The 18,889-nt window shown below is 41.3% G+C and overlaps 1 protein-coding gene across 5 annotated transcripts in view; it reads right to left on the reverse strand.

Annotated features, from left to right (window-relative positions):
• Positions 1–18,889, reverse strand: part of PLCB1 (phospholipase C beta 1) — a 650,190-nt gene that overhangs the window by 198,236 nt on the left and 433,065 nt on the right. For all 5 annotated transcript variants that reach the window (XM_037896161.2, XM_043544063.1, XM_043544064.1 and 2 more), the window contains 2 exons: positions 15,535–15,635; positions 13,515–13,681 (listed from right to left, as the gene is read on the reverse strand). In XM_037896161.2, coding sequence (XP_037752089.1) covers positions 13,515–13,681; positions 15,535–15,635 — 268 coding nt within the window. The remainder of the gene's footprint in view (positions 1–13,514; positions 13,682–15,534; positions 15,636–18,889) is intronic.

Here is an 18,889-nt window from a genome sequence, read left to right on the forward strand (position 1 = left end):
CAGACTCAACATACCCAAGCTTTTCAATTTCCCTCAGAGGTCATGTTTTCTAGATCTTTAATCTTTTTTGTTGCTCTTTTTCCTCCAATCTGTCCACATCTTTCCTGAAATGTGGCGCCCAGGATAATAGGATAGCACTTTCTACCCAAGCATCTTAAAAAGCTTTAAACAGGAACGTAAGCATTATTATTTCCATTTCACGACAGAAATGGAGCTATAACAAGATTATATGACCTGGAAAAAGATCTTAGGTCTCCTGATTCTGTGTCTTGTGCTCTAACCACTAGATGACATTGCCTCTCTAAGGTACCTAGAGAAATAAGAAAAATGAGAGAGCTCAATACATATAACCTGTGTAAACAGTGACTAAGTAGGAATGTAATAACTGTCAGCAAGGATCTGAAGCATAAACAACAAGGATGGGAAGGAATTGTTTAAGGTGGCCAAGAGCAAAAGCAGCTAAGAGTAATGAGAACAGAATAAGCAATGGAAAATTTACGACGGAATATTTGAAAAAGTTTCACAATAGTGAAATCTATTAAACTGTGGAACAGTAGTGCAATGGATGTGGCAGATGCCCCATTGCTTGAATCATTTAAAATTAGACCTGATATAATATTGGAGAATATACGGTCATACTGAGAGAATGGTGACCACAATTTGGATCTTTACTTTTTTAAAGATAAAAATAACACACTAAATTCTACTCTGAATTACACCTACCCAGCAACTCTCAGACTTACACAGACTGTAACACTGCTGAAAAAAAAGCAGGCTTACTATAAAATTAGAATCTTGCAGAGGACTCTTAACCAATAACACAGGAGAAGAGCAAGATTCCTTGTTGTATGGCTGCCTTGAGATATTGTACTAAAGGCACAGGAATGGAGAATGGTATTTTCTAAGCAATTTCCAGAATAAATAGTTGGTAAATGACAAGTAGGTAGGGAGAGAAAACATAGGTCTGGAAGAAAAAAGATGTCTGCCCTTTAATTGAGTACATAAGGAAATTGTTCAATATCAGTTAATCCATGTGGAAATACGACTCCATCCTGCAGCGAAGGACAGTCAATTCTAGGATGTTTTGCTGAGTAAGAGCCAGTTGAACAAAGAAAGAAGAATCCGCTTTGTTTGAGTTAGAAATCTTTGTCATTATAATTCGAGCTGGGCAACATTTTTTGGATGAAACTTATTTTGCCAAAATAATGCCGATTCAGGGCAACTGAAATAGTATGTGAATGTGCGTCAAATTTGCTGATCAGAAAAAAGATTCCAAAAAAGTCAAAACATTCCCTTTTGCCATTTTTGAAATGAAACGTTTTGACTTTTCAATTCAAAACAACCTTTTGTTTCAAATTTTACAAGTTTATTTAAGAAAAGTTGAAAAACTCAACAAAACATTTTGTTTCAGTTTGAACAAACCACTTGGTTTGGCCCACAACTATTTTTTTATTTTTTAGTTTAGCCCACAAAACAAAACAAAAAACAAACAAAGATGGGAAAAAAAAGACCCAGCAATTCACACAGCTCTCATTTAAAACGAAGGCATCACCAACTTTTTATCATTTCAGATGATCCCTATGGAACAGGGAAAACAAACATTTGATGTCTCAGGATAGTTTCTGCAATAGGAAAACAATATATCCTCCACTCTACTGCCTGTGGTAGAAGAATTTAGACCCTTAAGCAATTTACGCTGCATTTACGTAAGGAAACCTTTCCTCAACTTACTACCATTCTTAAGCTGTATATGAACCGAGCAGAAATGAACTAGCAAAGTGAATGTCTACCCAATAATCTACATGTGCCTCTAGTATCACGAACCTCGGAAAATCTCCAAGAAGAACATGGTCACGTCAAATGTAAAAGGAAGACAGGAGAACAGAAGAAGCAAAGCTTCCAAAAATTTCTCCAAGATGTGCCTGGTTCATGTCAATAAATACAGGTCAAGGAAGTACGCAAGTAATGTTACAATGTTAAATTTATTACTAATTATTTATTTATTTATCTATTTATGGAGATTTCCATTCTGCCTTCGGCACTTTCCAAACACTCAAGAAAGATGGGCTCTGCTCCAAGGGGCTCACAGTCTATGGAATTTGTGCCTTCTGCCACAGTGGTGGTTGATACCAGTAGGTTAAACTTGTAGGGTGGTTTTTTCAAAGCCACCTCAGAAAATCAGATGGCCAATTCTCATTAATTTCAATGAGAATTGGGTTTCTAACTCCCTAAGGTAGTTTTGAAAATCTCTATTTTGCCTGCTAGAAAGTAGGACTAGGAATCACAACTGCTGGTGATTAATGGATACACATTGTGTGTTAAAAACATAATTTCAGAATACGGAGCTTCTGGAAAAGCTTCCCTTTTTGCTTTGCTTTGCCTTTATTGACATCAAAACTGGATGTCTCGCTAAGGGTATGTCTACACTGCAGGTTTCTTTTGGAAACATGTAGTGTGCATATGTGCATAGCCCCCCTGTCATGGTATAAATCGCATTGTAGACGGTGAGGCATGGATGAACCTAGTAAAGACACACCTGAAGGATATGGGTATGTACCCAGACTACATACCCTACGCGTTCTCTACTGCTGCAAGCCACACCTCCTGTCTACACTGCTTTTTATTAGCAGTGTAGCATCCCATTGCCTCCAGCTGCTGGAGCCTCTCCTCCTTCCCTGCAACAGGGAAATGCTCCAGCAGCAGGGGAAGGCCCTGGCAGCTCCCCACTGCTGGAGCCCTTCTCTGCCGCAGGGAAAGACTCCCGCAGCAGGGAACAGTTGAATCATTTTCCCCCTGCCTCCCCTCTGCCAGAGCCTTTCACTGACACGTACAGCTACACACCGCAGCATGGACACAGCCTGTTTTCACTCCCACTTGTAGCTACACGTACACTACATGCTGCCAAAAGTGATGTGTAATGTAGAGGTAGCTTAACGGATGTGCTATTGCTCAAACAGAAGTTATGGGCTTGATGGAGGAATTACTGAGTGAGGTCCTATGACCCATGTTATGCAGAAGGTAATGGTAGATGATCGTAGTGGTCCCTTCTGGCCTTAAAAGTCTATGCATTTCCCTTTGATACAAGACAATCTAATATTTCCTTTTTAAAGTTATAACATATGTTTTCAAAGCCACAGACCAAATTTTGATCTCAGTTATACTGTCTGTAATGGGAATTGCATAAATGTAGGCCGGGGTCAGCCCCACTGGTTTTACTTTATATCACAGTTACAATTATTAAACCAAAACAGTTTTAACAATATTTTTTAAAGGGTTACATTAAAAAATATCAAAAACTAGGGGGCTAAATTTCATTCTGGTGTAAATACGCACACCCTTTCCTCCAGAGTGTAGACCTAGACGTGGTGACCAATGGTTTCATCAACTCTAGGTTAGACTACCACAAAACATCCATCTGAGGTTAACCATAAAAGCCACATGGAACCTCAGCAACTTGCTCCATCGTGCAGTCCAAAGAGAACACATCTTACTGCTAACTCTGTGCTTTTCTCTGACTCCCTATCCAATTCCCGTTTCATTTCAAAGTGATGGCCCTGATATGTACAGTCTTTAAAGCAGTAAGCCCAAAATATTTTCTTGTTCTCCTGGTAGAGGGTCCTAGTCTCCAAAATTCAGGATGAACTTATGTCTGGACACTTTTAGGTCACAATGCAAGATAACACAGGCCTTTCTAGAGCAATGAAATGGCCCTGAGATGCCTTCTTGGAAGACAAGCAACTAAGCAGTCCTGTACAAGATATTTTCTATGACATGAGAGAGGCAGAGACATTAGGTCCTCTGCAAAGAGAACTAGTTCTGACTTTTTCTCATGTACATGGTGCCTGGATCCCATGGTAGATCTAGAGTGACAGACAAAAATACATTGATTCACAGTAGACCACTGTTTTATCTCAGCCAAATAATGTCTAGTAGGAATGCCACTATTAGCATATGTAGTTATTTTTCCAAACTGTGATCTGTGGGTCACTTAGGGTTTGTCTAAATGGAGCACTATGGGGAATGTGATTTCTAAAGCACACTAACATGTTGCCCATTAATTGGTCCATGTAGACCCTGTTGGTGAGAACTAAAAGTTCCCCAGTACTTTTAGTAGTGCTGTTTTAAAGCTTAAAATTAATTAAAGTAACAGTGCTGTCGGAAATTCTGCATTAAGATTTTGTTGTGGGATCGGCTATGAAGAGACCAAACAGTCTGCGCTGGAAAGAAGCAGATATTGGTTGGAAAATTCTTAAATAACTTACCAAAGTGGAAATGGAAAACTTTAAAAATAAAAGAAAAATAATGGTTCCAATAGCACAGGACAGGGGTTGGGCCTCCTCCTCTTATTAGATAGGACAGCAGCCAATGGGAAATAGTTATTTAGTGTCATTCAGCTACCCAAGCTCCTCCCCCTTTCCTCTTCCCAGTCTTCCTCTTGCTTTACTGGAAGGAGGAAGCAAATCCCAGCTGCTCCCATTTTGGGCAGTTTTACTGTCTTTTTTGCTGGCTGTTTTAGGATTTTTGGGCCACGGCTCTCATTTTCTTTAGGCACCATGAGTTCCTCCACGGAAGAGAAGAGGAGGAGGGGCACAGAGTATACTCCTCATGCTGACACGCATCAGCGTTCACTTCGCAGGTTCTTTCCACACTGCCAGAGTCAACAAGAGATTGTGGCAGCAGGGGTAATTGCCTGGGTGAGCCAGGCCTTTGCTACTGCCTAGGCTGACTATGGTAGAGACTCCCTTGACTTCTGAGTGAGTGGGAGTGAAGGAGCTGGCCTGTAGGAGGCTTGAAGCCTCAAGCAGGCTTGCAAAATGAGCCAACCAGAGATACCTGCACAGAGAAGGAACCTTAAGCAGCTGATTCCTTATCAAAGTAGCTGAAGCAGCTCCAGAGGAGGAGGAGAAAGAAAAGGTGGAGGGGACTGACTTTGGGAAGCCACAAGGGAGTCTGCTTAGGAAGGCCAGTTGGAAGCTAAGACAAGACAGACTGTGAAGGAGCCCTTTTTGCTCACCCAAGCTCTGAGGTAAGAGCCACACCCTGGGACAGACTTTTTGGACATCTGTGAGTGATTGGCGAATTTCCCTTTTTAAGTTTGTTTGGGGACCCTCCCACTCCTAGAAAGGAGCCTGATCAGGCTATGTGTTGTGAGACAAACTTTCATTAAAGCTTTTTGGGATACGTCTCCCTAACACTATCACAGGTTGATGACACAAATTCAGCAATATGATTTTGGTGGAGGCTAGATTGGGATGGGAAAAATTTTATCTTCACATATGGATCAAGAAGACTGGAAATATGCTTCTGTTCTCAGTTGCACCAATTTTATACTGGTGTAACTCCCCTGGCTTCAGTGCGGTTACTCCCGATTAACACCTGAGAGCAGAATCAGGCTGAGAACGCATATGTGCAAGACAGCTCATATTTCTATACAAGAATATGCAACAAATGTAACAGAATAGGGAATTTCCCCTACAGCCTAAACTTTAATATTATAAATGTAGGGACAATGCGCAAAACCTAACACCATAAGTATTGCTCAACAAAGGGTTGCAGAACCCACCCTAAACCTTACCCTTGCAAAATACAGCCAGTGATTAAAAAGCAAAAAACCTTGCCATATTATCAATCCATATAAAGCCATATTTTCCCACTGCTGTGTTTTTAGGTTAGCACCTTCAATATCCATTAGTGCTAGTACACATCATTGCTTTGTTTTCCATTATTTATTTATTATGTTGCTCCAGTTAATAATTCAGAAAGTTTAAGTGCTGCCACTGTAACGTATTTGCAAAGTGGATCCAGGGTGCGGAGATCTCACATTTCAGTAGGAATTTTAGGGGCTGGGGCTTCACTTAAAATAGACTCTTGTTAGCAAATGTGCAAGCTAGTGCAAAGCAATGAATTTTACCAATCGGCAAGCAAGTCAAACACACCCATCTAAAAAGAAAAGAGAATGCATTTACAAAACTGTACTTTGCTCATTTATTTTGACAAGAGCAGTTTACGTGTAATTATTTTTGATAATACAGAACACACTCTAAAATTTGCTGCAGTTCTGTTTATAAAACTAATGAAGTCTCAGTAATAAGAGAACCTAACCTGAGCACTCTATGAATATTTTGCGGAGACAGGGGGGAGAAGCCAGATATTTTTCTGTGAATTACAAATTGTGAAGATTAGTGAACTGTGGTTTTGGTGGGCTCTGTTGTACCGTACTCATCAAACAACAGAAACTGCTGAAAGGTCTTCTGCTGTAACATGGGGGAGCGGCATGGAAAATGTCCAGAACTCAGGAGTTAATATAAACATCTCTAATGTTTAATGTCGGAATTAAGAGTAGCTTGTAGGAGGTGTTTAGCACCTTGGAAGATCTGCCTCCATGACCTCTGGAGACAGGAAGCCCCACCGCTTATATGTCCAAAGTTAGGCTTTAAACAGACTTGCATTATTAGAGCTCCTTCAAACTGCAACAGCAGGGCCCTTACCTGCTTTGTACTTGTTTGTGCCAGTAAACACTGTTGCCTAGGAAATGACCCCATCAAGTCATCAAAGGACTCTAATGTGACTATTCTTACATGCAGTGTTATTGTAGCTGTGTTGGTCCCAGGATATTAGAGACAGAAGGTTTGTGGTGAGATCATACCTTTTATTGGACCGACTTCTGTTGGTGAGAGAGACCAGTTTTCGAGGTTACACAGAGCTCTTCTTCGTGGTCCCATAAAAGATATTACCTCACCAACCTGGTGTCTCTAACCATTCTAAAGCAGTTACTGAAAGGCGATTTAAAGCAGTGGAACCAAATTGTTTAAAAACATATTGATGTTTAACAGGGTGGGGAAAGTACATTTATATTCAAACGAACACTGCATGATGTCTTAACAGTGCTCTGGAAAAAAAAATCCATGTGTCAGGCGCTCTATAAAATAAAAGTGTGTTTCAATCTACGACAGGGAGTTCATTAATTTACCTTATTGTTTAAAAAGCAAGAGTAACAACCAGGAAACTTGCACAAGACAATAGGAGTTGGATACCTTCCGTAGAGTGCTTTGAAACCCCGCCGCCTAACTATCTATCTCCCTCTCTCCCTACTAATGACACACACACAATATTTATGAGGCGGTTGATCAAGGAGCTGACTGAGTTTGAGGGGAGAAACACTCGTTGCTGTTGGGGGAAGGTTCTTTTTTTTTTGAAGATTAAAGGGGGTTACCCTTGTGAGTTTTATAATTGGTCAGTTTTTTGGCTTATGGAGAATGTGGTAATTTCCCTAGGAAAGGGTTTTGCAACAGGCAGAATTAATATTTCAGCATGCCCATATTTAAGACATGGAAAAGTCTAAAATCTTTATTCCCTCTCATATCTCAAAAATATGCTTTGGGGGAGCTTGTGTTCTGATTCATCCACCAGGGAAGGAGAAACTGCAAGGCACATCAAGACTCCATTCCCAGGGCTTACACTATTCTCCTGCTTTGCTTAGGAACTCTGAATTTGTTGAAGTCACTAAGTGTCGGGCCTTGAGTTATGCTGGGTGGCTGGTGGAAAAATGATTCACTTCAGCAGCAGTAAACTTGTAGGTGTTATTGTGCAAAGATTATAACTTTAATAAAGGATCCTAGACATAAAGCTGGGTGACGTTTTTCAGTTTTTCCAGAGGAAAATGCAGGTTCCAATCAACCAAAACAATTTTGTGACAATTTCGCAAAATTGTTATGGTTAAAAAAACACAACCTAAACAAAGTCTGGAAGAAATCAAAATGAAACATTTCAATTTTTCTATTCCAAATGACTTTGTTTCAAAATTTACATCCATTTTATTTAAATTATTTTTTTTAAAAAAATGTAAAAGCTTAAAACTGACTGAAATGTTTTGGGCCAACAAAAAGTTTCATTCAACTCCAAATGTTTTTACTATTATTATTATTATTTATTATTTTGGAACAGCCAGTGACTTGAGAAATCAGATATTTGCACAGCTCTGCCTGCACATTTTACAAGCTTCGTATGATAGTTGGCAGAGCTGGGCTGGGATTTCTGCACAGCTTATGAGCACTGCAGATATTCCTGCAGAGTTTACTCGTCTTGCAGGAACTCCTGCAGAGCTTAATTTTCACAGGAAAAAAAATAGATACACAGGGTGCGGTTTTTGAGGAGTTTCTAAACTCCAGAGGCAAAGACAGAGACAGAGAGACAGGGCTCATACTCCTGGGACTCAGAATATAAGTCTCATCGCTCTCTGATTAAAATTGTAACAAGCCCTTTGACATCATGTGTTCACAGACCAAAGGTTTCTTTAAAACCCAATCAACTCAGGCAATTCCCACATCAAAGGTGTAGCAATAAGGTTATGGTTATTATTTCATATACACAAATTTCCTTTAAAAGGGATTAAGGTTGGTCACGTGTGACATCTATCTTATGCAAGCCCTAAACAGCATGGAAATACCAAGTTATGAGATGTCTCTTAACCATGCCAAATGCCTGCATAGCATGTTTCTGCTGACCGTGATAGACTGCACATCATCACAAGGAACTTCCTTCTGCTTCCAATAGATAAGGAAATACTACACGCATTAATCTCCTTCATAGTTATCATGCAAAACATTAGTCACAACCTCACACTTCCTCCAGAAACAAACAACGCACCATATACTTGACCTATGTGCATTGTCAACCATAAGCGTCTGCTGATATTGCAAAACCTTAATTTTAACCTAGCAACAGACTACATTGCCACAAAATGTGCTAGGTGATTTACAAATATGTAGGAAGACAGCCCCCTGCACTCTAAACTTTACAATCTAACTGATCCTGCATGTATTTTACTCATGTGAGTAGTCACCATTGACTTTAATGGGGCTCTGACTACTCATATGAATAAACGAGCCCAAGGACTGGAATGCTGCTAGCTGTAAGAAACCCCAGACAGCCATTTTCGGACATTTGAAGAGCTTGGAAAAGAACTGAGATGGTACCATTCTTCACAAGCTCTGAAGTCACCAAGTGACACACGCATACACACACTATATATTTAAGCCATCAGAGATCATCTGTGAAGGAAGATCAGAGGGAAATGTGTTTATAGTAGTACTAATGTATACAAGTGTAAATGTTACATTGAAACCTTTCCTTGCAATACGCGTAACAGCAACAAAGTGGTGGAAGTCTGTAGAAAGAGCACCAGTAGATTTACTACCTAAAAGCTTTTGTTTTAAAAGTTATTTACGAAATATCCTGAATATCGTTTACAACGTTTCTGTATATATCAAATGTCAGTTTATTAAGAATTGTGTAGAACTCGCTCTTTGAATAGGACTGGAAGCAGGGTTTTGCATACAACGGTCCCAAGGTTTAACTCTGTAATGCCTTCTGAAGTCCTGAAAATAGAGAACTGAGCTTCAACACAGTGTATGTCTACACTGAAATCAGGAGGGGTTATTGTAGCTTTGACCAAAGCTAGCTCAGATATTTCTTCTTGTGCAGCAATCACACCTCCTGACTGCAGTGTAGACATAGCTAAAGAGCTAAAATGAGGAGTAAGAAAGTGGAGTGTAACAGAATTGTCCATAATATTACCCTCAACCATTACATTTAAACTTAAGTACATTCTGAAGTGCTTCATCCAGTTGGGGTCAGAGTGCTCAACACCTTACAAAACTGAACCCTCATCTCCACTGCACAGCTCCACAGGAAAGCTTGAAGCCAAATGTTTTCAACCATCTCAAAATTACAGGTACCCAGCCTAAGTCAATGTCTTGATGTGTGTTATTACACACACAGGAAAATTTAATACATGCCGTACTCTTTTGGTTCTCTTTGTAGGAATCAACTAGAAGTCCAGAACTTTATGGGATACTTGAGCCATCAAAAGCTTTTGAATCTGATTCCCGCTTTGTAACAGCTATTTTACGTGGCAATTTAAATCAGGGAAATAATGTCTTTAAAAGCTAGAAATGCAAGAGAAAGACTTGGCTTGGCTTTCAAGAGTGCAACACAGCAGCGCCTACTGACCTCAGTGGGATTTGCGGGTGCTCAGAACTTCTGAAAATGAGGCCAATAATTCACATAAATATATAAGGATATTCAAACAAAGGAAGGGGACACCCTTCACCATTAATATCTATTTTTACATTTAGTCTCTGTTTCATTGTATGCACTTTTGCAAAACATCAGTTAACCTAAAACAAGACAATGAGCACAGCTGATGGGTTTTACAAAATCAGAAACGGCAGGGACTGAAAAAAACAAACCCAGAAACAGTTGCACGCGTTTAAACTCTTTTAAGAAATCTGGGGAAGAAGCAATGTAATTTGCTCTAAGGCTAGCCAATTAAGTCAACCTAATGCTAGTACGCAGTCTTTAAAGTTTCTCTAATCCCACCATAAAACACGGTATGTGTACATTGGTGTGATTTAAAGTGGTTGAAATCACTTGGTTGAAAAAAGCTTTTGATTTCTGACGGGGTTTTCTTTTGTTCTGGGTTTGGATTTGATTCAGTTTCAATGGTGTTGGTTCATTTCAAGTACAGTGATATTTTTTTCTTGCAAAACCATATAACACGATCGGCACATTGACAATGACTTGCTCCTGGGGGCGCCAACCCTGCAACTCCTGTCACTCCCCTGATCCTCTCTCCTGTCTCAAATATGCACTTATTTCAGTATATCGTCCAGACACTACAGTGATGAGTTCAGTACAGGAGCCTGCTTACCTCGGCCATCTGTGCCCCTCTGATCCACGCTCATTACACCATCTCCCAGCGTCCCTTCTCCACCTGTCTCTCTTGGCATGCTGCTTCCTGCCTTCCTCATACCATCACTCTGTTCCTTGTTGTACCTCATTAAACCTGGGCGATGGTCGCTCAGGTCAGGCCCTCTTTCTGCCTCACTAGAGCAGCTTTTCTTCATGGCTGCAGGGGAACATTCAAACCACCCCCCTTGGAACTGCTGCTGCCCTGGTCCCTGTGGAGGAGGAGTAAGGGGCCAAATATACCAAATGAGGCCGGCAGCTCTGTTCTTGCTTATCTCTTTGGCCAGTTTCTGGTATGTTCTGGGAACCGTGGAGCTTCTGCATGTTCGTAGAGCTCCGGCTGGCAAGTGATTGGGCCAGGGGGTTAAAGTTATTTAACTGCATGGAAGGAGAGGAAGGATCACACTGGGAAGAGCTTCCCAATCAACTCTAATCGGCTGCTCATTTTAGCACCCTGAGTGGGCGGGCTTGGGAGATACCACCTCTTATTTTTTCCCCCAAATCAAAAAGGAGCGAAGCCCAAGGCTCTGTCTACACTACTATGTCTACGTGAATAATGTAGCTGGAGTCGACGTACCTTAGGTCGACTTACCATGGGGTCTCGACTGCGGGGGGTCGACGGGAGAAAATATCCCATCCACTTACCTTACTCTTCTTGTCAGGGTCGACTGGAGAGCGATCTGCAGTCGATTTGGTGGGTCTTAACTAGACCCGCTAAATCGACCACTGGTGGGGTCGATCTCAGAACGTCGATCCCGGCTGTAGTGTAGACCTGCCCCAAGAAACCCAACAGGCCATCTGAGCCACACCCAGAAGGAAGCCAAGCTGGAAGAGCCCAATGGTGTATTAGGGGACTGGCGCCCAGACAGCAAACATGTCATGTTTGAACTCCTGCATGATCTACTGAAAGCTCATTTTGTGGGCAGAACTTGGAAAAGTACCAGTACCTTTCTCTTTCCTTTTCCAATTTAACCTCTGCACAATCCCTTCCAATAGCACAAAGAATGTGAAGCAAAAATTCAGTTTAAAGGATAAACCATGACTCTGAACCCACACCATTGATCGGTGTTGATTTCAGGTCTATTCGTATCTTTTAGGCTTCATAACCTCTCTAGCAAAGAGCTCCACAGGCTGATTGTGCATTGTGTGAAGAAGTACTTCCTTTTGTTTGTTTTAAATCTGCTGCCTATTAATTTCATTGGGTGTCCCCAAGTTCTTGTGTTATGTGAAGGAGTAAATAGCATTTCCTTATTCATTTTCTCCACACCGGTCAAGATTTTATAGACCCCCAGTTGACTCTTTTCTAAGCTGAAAAGTCCCAGTCTTTTTAATCTCTCCTCATACGGAATCTGTTCCATGTCCCTAATCAGTTTAAGTTGCCCTTCTCTGTACCTTTTCAAATTCCAATATATCTTTTTTTGAGATGGGGTGTCCAGATCTGCATACAGTATTCAGGATGTGGGCATAGCATGGATTTATATTTTCTGTCTTGTTCTCTATCCCTTTCCTTGTTCGCTCTTTGGACTGCCATTGCACATTGAGCAGATGTTTGCAGAGAACTATCCACAATGACTCCAAGATCTCCTTCTTGAATGGGTAACAGCTAATTTAGACCCCATCATTTTGTATGTATAGCTGGGGTTATGTTTTCCAATGTGCATTACTTTGCGTTTATCAACACTGAATTTTACCTGACATTTTGTTGCTCAGTCACCCAGTTTTGTGAGATCCCTTTGTAACTCTCTGCAGTCTGCTTTGAACTTAACACCCCCTTTGGCAGTGTAAAGGGGCATTAAAATTGGTGCCAATGTACTGGACTTAGTGTAAATGAGGATCAGACTCTGAGAGTTTTGTTAAACTGAGGCTCCAAGGCTTTGTCTCTTTGATGATTATTTTGAATCTGATCCTTTGAAGTGATAAGGGTGTGGAATTCAGGGTACTCAGCAGCTCTGAGGAGATGGTTAGCAACTTGTAGGACTGCGTCCTGTATCTCTGAATCAAAATATGTTTTTTCACATCAGATCTGTTTTTTCAGGATATTCCCACACCCATAACAATTCTATGATATAAACACATTGAAAAGGAGGGTAGACAGTAGAACATATGAATCAGAATAAAACAAGATGCATGCGTAAAATCAATGTTATGTTAAGACTCAGGGTGGTAGTAAAAGTCTATCTGCTGAGAGTAGAATAGGATCTCACAGAGCTTTTGGCAAAAAGCCCAGCTGAGCCCAGAAAACGTTCAAGATTTTCAAAAGAGAATTTTCTGTGATTATGACAAAAAAACCCACATTCTGCTATAATCAGAGCCTGCGTTGTATAACCACCTTATCAGCAAATAGATGGCTGAGCTATTAGTGTTATTACAATGATCAGGCCATAGAATGATTCTTCTCAGATTCAATACCACTGATTGTTTTATAACGTTTTGCATTTCCCAAACATCTCATACGCAAGAAAATAGTTATTGTCGAAGTGCTGCTTGTGCTGAAATTTACATATCAGAGGAACTGTTCTGAACTCTCAATTATACATACTGAAAAGCAAACGGAAACCAGCCCATCCTTCCTAACTTAAGTTCCAACAAAATTCATTGGAATATTAACTACATCAAGTCTCACAAGCCTGTAAAGTCTAAAATCAGCCATTTGGAAATGTGATTAGACTCTGACCCAAAGTCTGCTCCAGTGTGTTGCTCTGGTATAATTTGTTCATTGTTTCAAACCAGAAACAGAATACAGCAAGACTATCAAAAGCACTGACCTTTCTTTGCTAGAGTATTATTGGGTTCGTATTTCTCAATCAGTTGTTGAACTTGCTCCTGTTTCATTGGCGGATAAAGGATTTCATTTAACCGTGGATCACGTTGCTTATAATTTATAAACTCCATCATCTGATCAACAGTAAGGTATGGTCTGCTCTTGGCACCGCTAGAGAAAAATGATGGTTAAAAAAAAATAAAAGAAATTAGAATATTTTCCCTTGCAGTTTTGTTCAATGGTTTGCAACTTCCCATGGAAACAGAAACAAGATTCAAACTACCAGGCAACAAAAAATTATGTTCTGTTAAGTCTCCAAACTCATTTACTTTATGACTATGTATGGCAAACTTTCTTCATTAAACACCTATTAGTGAGAGGGCTCAGCATTGTTGATGTCAGTGAAAGGCAATTAGGCCAATGCTGAGAGCTTTTGAAAATTCTACTCCTAGATTCCTGGGCAGGACATACTTTTTAAATGAGAGGAAACAAAATGCTGTATTACTGAGCCTGTTACCTAAGTTCCATTGGCATTCCAGGCCTAACTATTAGGGTTTTCTGTTGGAGGACAGAAGCCCTGATTTTATTATACGATTATTTGCTTGGTTTACAGTGCCCTCAAAGAATGCTAGGGACTTTACAAAACAGGCAAAAAAAAAATAGATCCCAACCCAAGGAGCTGACAATCTCAGGCTACGATCCTGCAACAGGCTTTGTGTAGAGGGACCTCTGAACACACCTAGGGCCCCAATGAGCACCATATGAATACCAGGCACTGTGATGTGCCTGCATGCATGCAGGATTGGTGCGAAAGGAGATTACTATATGTGGCATTTTCAGAAGCATTTATTGGTGGCCTGACTCTGTTCCTATTGCAATGAGTGGCAGTTTTTCCATTAAGTTCAATGGGAGGAAGGTTCGGCCAAAGCTGAGCACTTCTGAAAATGTCACCCTACTGGTTGGGACAGAAAAAGATGAACAGAGCAAGAACACATAGGTTTCAAATATAAGCTCATGAATTTGCTTTGATGGCTTTTGGGATGTGTCTTAGGTGTCTTGGGAACTAACATTTCATCCACGTGGCTACCATCTTGCCCCATTTTCTTGCTCCACTGGTAATAGGAGAAGAGGCTTGTTGGATATAGTTGGAAATAGTGTTGGAGCTGAGAAGTACAGTGAATCTTGCAGGAATAGCCATACCACCACATTCCATTGTCTGCTTGCTTGCCAGGGGCCAAATTTAGCTCTGGAGTAAGCAGGTGAAACATTTTGTGAAATCAAGGAGTGTTGCATCTACTTAGGCTGGGGTTGCATTTATCTCCAATAGTAGTGAGACAGCAGGTTGCTGCAGAAATAGTCAATATCTTGTGGAGGACGGAGCTGTACATAAGAATGCCAGTGAAACCAAAGAAAGTTTTTTAAGCCTGAAAGGTCTGTGAGGTTCACCAAAGAAACATAAAACCGTACTGATCCAATCCCAGAAAAAGAGGATGTGAAAAAGTTCGGCTAAAGTTGTATGGCTTTCATGTGTTTAAGAAATTGAAAATATGAAATGACAAAAGCACAGCTGTTTGCAAATGTAATTTACGCTGTAATGAGGCATATGATCTCTAACTGCATCATGCATGAATCCTAAATGCTATTGCATTCTTATTCCCACTCCTTATTAGTCTTCAAGTGGTTTCTATACGCTGATATCTAATGCCTGTTCTCATGCTTATCACTTCCTCTACTTTTTTCTCACTGAAGCTTAAACTATCATAATACATATTGAGAAACAAGGCCTGGCAGTTCTATTCCTCTCGAAATAAATTACTGTAAAACTCTGGCCATTACAAACAGTGGCTAAAGCTTGGAGGAAGGAACTTTTGATCTACATTCACCTCCTAGGTTAAATAACAATCCTTCTTGACATGGAAATCTGTTCCTGGCAGTCGTTGTGATGCTGTAGCCTAAATAACCTACTTTGCCATCACTACCAGAGAAAATCAGTGGAGGAGGGGAAAAAAAGTGTCATTTCTTACAACTCAGAAAAGATGTGGTCAATTTCAGGCCGAGGGCAGAGATTGTTTAAGAATACTCTGTATGCTTCTGGGGTGAAGTCCTCTTGAGGGATTGAATCATTCTGTGAAATGGGGGAAAAAACACTGAAGTAAAGAAATAGCACATTTTGTTTACAAGCAAGTCATTACAAGATTATTTCCCTTTGCAGAATAATCAACTCTCCTGAATAACAGAGCAGTTTTAAGAATATATCTTCTGACAAAAAAGTAAAATGATCTGTTTCAATAACTGGGTGATTTGTTTTATGACTCTGTCCTCCCTTAGACAAGATTATCTTTTACCCTATGCACCCATGCGGAACTGTAAGAAGACACAAAACTTTCCTTTCTTCCCCTATGTGAGTTACCCACAGAATGGGTGAAGGAGCAGCCTCCATGTAGCTGCTAATTCCAACTCCACACAGGTGCGCGGAGAGTGGTTAGGGGCAGGGAATGGGTGGAACCCAGGCTGCTCCTCCCAGCCTTCCCAAGGGGAAACAAACTGATACTTTTATAGAGCTGCAACAGGTTACTTGACTCCTTGGAGCATGTGAAGAACCAGGGAATGAATTGGAACCCTGAGCAAAAATTAATACCCTGGTCTTGTCCATGGACCGCACAAATATTTCCTGCTACTTACTCAGGACACACGGATAAAATATTCTTCTTCTGGAAAAGTCCTATGGAATTTAGCCTTTCTAAAAGTTTTTGTTCATTTGTTTGTTTTAACATCCAATATAACTTAAGAGAAAATACTACAGAATTCTGCAGAATGGTTCCAAAACCTATAGAAAGAAAGATTTCTTAAATTTTATAAGTCTCTAGAGTAAAGTATATAACTCTATTTTTACATGCTATTTTTATAATCTCTATTATATTCTACAGAGCTTTTCCAGAAGAATAGGATTATTGTGTTTGCTCTTACACATGGGGTATTTTATTACAGTACAGAAGATTTGAGCCTTATTGCGATTGGCCCTTTCATGGGACTCAGGTGGATGCAAGAGCTTTCTTCCTAATTGACACTTGTCTAAGAGCCCATCCAATCACAGTCCTTGAGCTCAGCAAAGAGCAGGGGCTGCTCCCTCCATGCACCCACTGGGGCAGGGAAAACAGAGAGAGGAGGTCTAAATGATGATGCAAGCCCCAATGCAGGCCAGTAGCTTCACACGTTTTGACTTTTGCCTTTGCATCAGTCCAATGAGCTCTTCCGAGAAAGGAGGAGGACATGCAAAATAATCACTGTGTAGAGGAAACCTCCTAAGGAGCCAGAACAAAACTGAAAATGCAAAAATGTGGAACAGACATATCGAAGACTTGATCCTGAATTCCTTTCATGTGAGCCACCCACATGGAAGGCACTGGGGGTTTGGCCTGTGGAAGGACTACAGTATCAGGTGACACTTCTCCATACCTCCAAACTAAGTACATGATTCCAATCAGTGAGAAGAAAGTGTTTTGGGATCGGATGCAAAGCCATTTCCCTGGAAATGCTGCTGAGCCCACTTGTGTCAAAAGCAAGCCGCCGACAGAGGAAATCATTGCTATTATTTATTCTGCTGTTTAGCACTGTTGCCAAGGGAACCGGAAGTGTCTATTCAAGCTTTTGTTAGAAGGAAGGGAACTTTTCAATATTTTTCTGCTAAAAATGTGCCATAGGAGTGATTGTCCCCACCTCCCCTGCACTAGTGGGATCCATCCAGCCCCAAAGGGAAGTTACCTGTGGGTGTTTGTATCAGAACCACCCCTTGATGTTTCTGCTGGGAGGGGGTACATCCAAAGCTCAGCACTGCAGGCTGCTTAGGGGATGTGCTGACTTGTATATTCCCCACTGTCCTGGCCACACCTCCTCCCAACCCAAGGTACCCACTTTTAGGGTTGGATGGCTCAGGAGTCTGTGACAAAAGAGGGCTTTCCACCACCCAGGCGCCTGTGCCCTCAGTTATAGCAATAAAAGCCCAAAGCTCAAAGCTCCTTGGCTCTGTGGCATGGTGAGGCTCAGAACGAGACACCTCTCTCCCCACCATACACTTGCCATGCCCCACCACAGGTGTCCGCCTCAGACCCTGTAATCCTCCAGTCAGTTCCACACAGTCGGGGCAGCAAAAGTGCCTCAAAATAAGCCAATTATACAGACAACCACAAAAAAAGTAACGTGTTTTTATATGCACATACAGTTGCTGAGGGAACTGGAACTGTATCTCTCACGCACAAGCGCACACACACACACAGCTATTTTCATTATGCTTAACGGGCTATTCATTTCTTCCCAACTTTTTTCATTTATGCTTCCTTGGGTTTCCTGAACTGTTCCTTCCTGCTCTCTGGACACCTTTTCATCAGCAGTCTGTGGCCCAAAAACCACCTTCAATGCATTTTCTATTATAAACACCTAAGTTGGGTGTATTAAACAGTCCTCAGTGTCGTTTTTATAATTGCAAGGGAGCTAAATGTGGCTGCAGGGCAAGTTTGGATCTTTGAGGGACTGGGATGTTTTCCTCATCTCCTTCACAAAAGCCTCCTCTTTTCAACACTCCACTCCTACAGCATCTGTGTGATGGCCCCCATTCTTGGGATTTGAACGGTTGAAGGCCTCAGATGCTCGAAAGTACAGAGGAAGTGTGTAAGCCACCACTCAGGATGTGTGATGTGTCCTTGTCTGTCCCCAGTACACAGAGGATGTAAGTCTGCTATAAATACCAGTTAGCCTGGAGCTTTAGCACAAGCTGTAGAGACTCCTACTTTTAGCTCTGCAGATCTCTAGTTGAATCCCTGCTGTCAGCCAAGATGGAGGCCATTACATAGCAACAGGCCCACATTCTCTGTGGACTGGGCTCAGAGGGGGACACAGTGACCAGTGGGTTAAATCTCCTTCTGTTATATTTGTCACTAGTTGTGTTCCCCACTTATCCATTTCACTCTTCTCAGTGGCGAGGTTCCCTCCTACATACTACCAGGCGTTGGTGCACAGGCATGCAGCATTTGAATCAGAACACAAGTCCAACCAGAATGTGGCTTTGGTCAATCAGTGCCCAGAGTCATACTCTAGTTGGAATCAGGGCAGATGGAAAGTGAAGTAGAATCGGAATATACAAAAATCTATTAAAACAACCAAACCCACTGCTGAAATGGAGGCTAATCCTCACTAAGTTCATATTCAGTGCAGCTGGGATGGAGGTGTGGGGGTGAAACGTGGCTACAAGGGAACTGTCCATCTCCCCTAATCCCAGAGGTGACCAGAGGCCAAACCAGCCCCCCCAACATGAGCTAGAGCAGCCATCTGGCTGCTCAAAATTATGCTGGCTGGAACAGTCCAACAGTCCCCTAGGTACATGAA

This window comes from Chelonia mydas, chromosome 3, assembly GCF_015237465.2.
Source record: "Chelonia mydas isolate rCheMyd1 chromosome 3, rCheMyd1.pri.v2, whole genome shotgun sequence".
NCBI classification, from domain to species: domain Eukaryota; kingdom Metazoa; phylum Chordata; order Testudines; family Cheloniidae; genus Chelonia; species Chelonia mydas.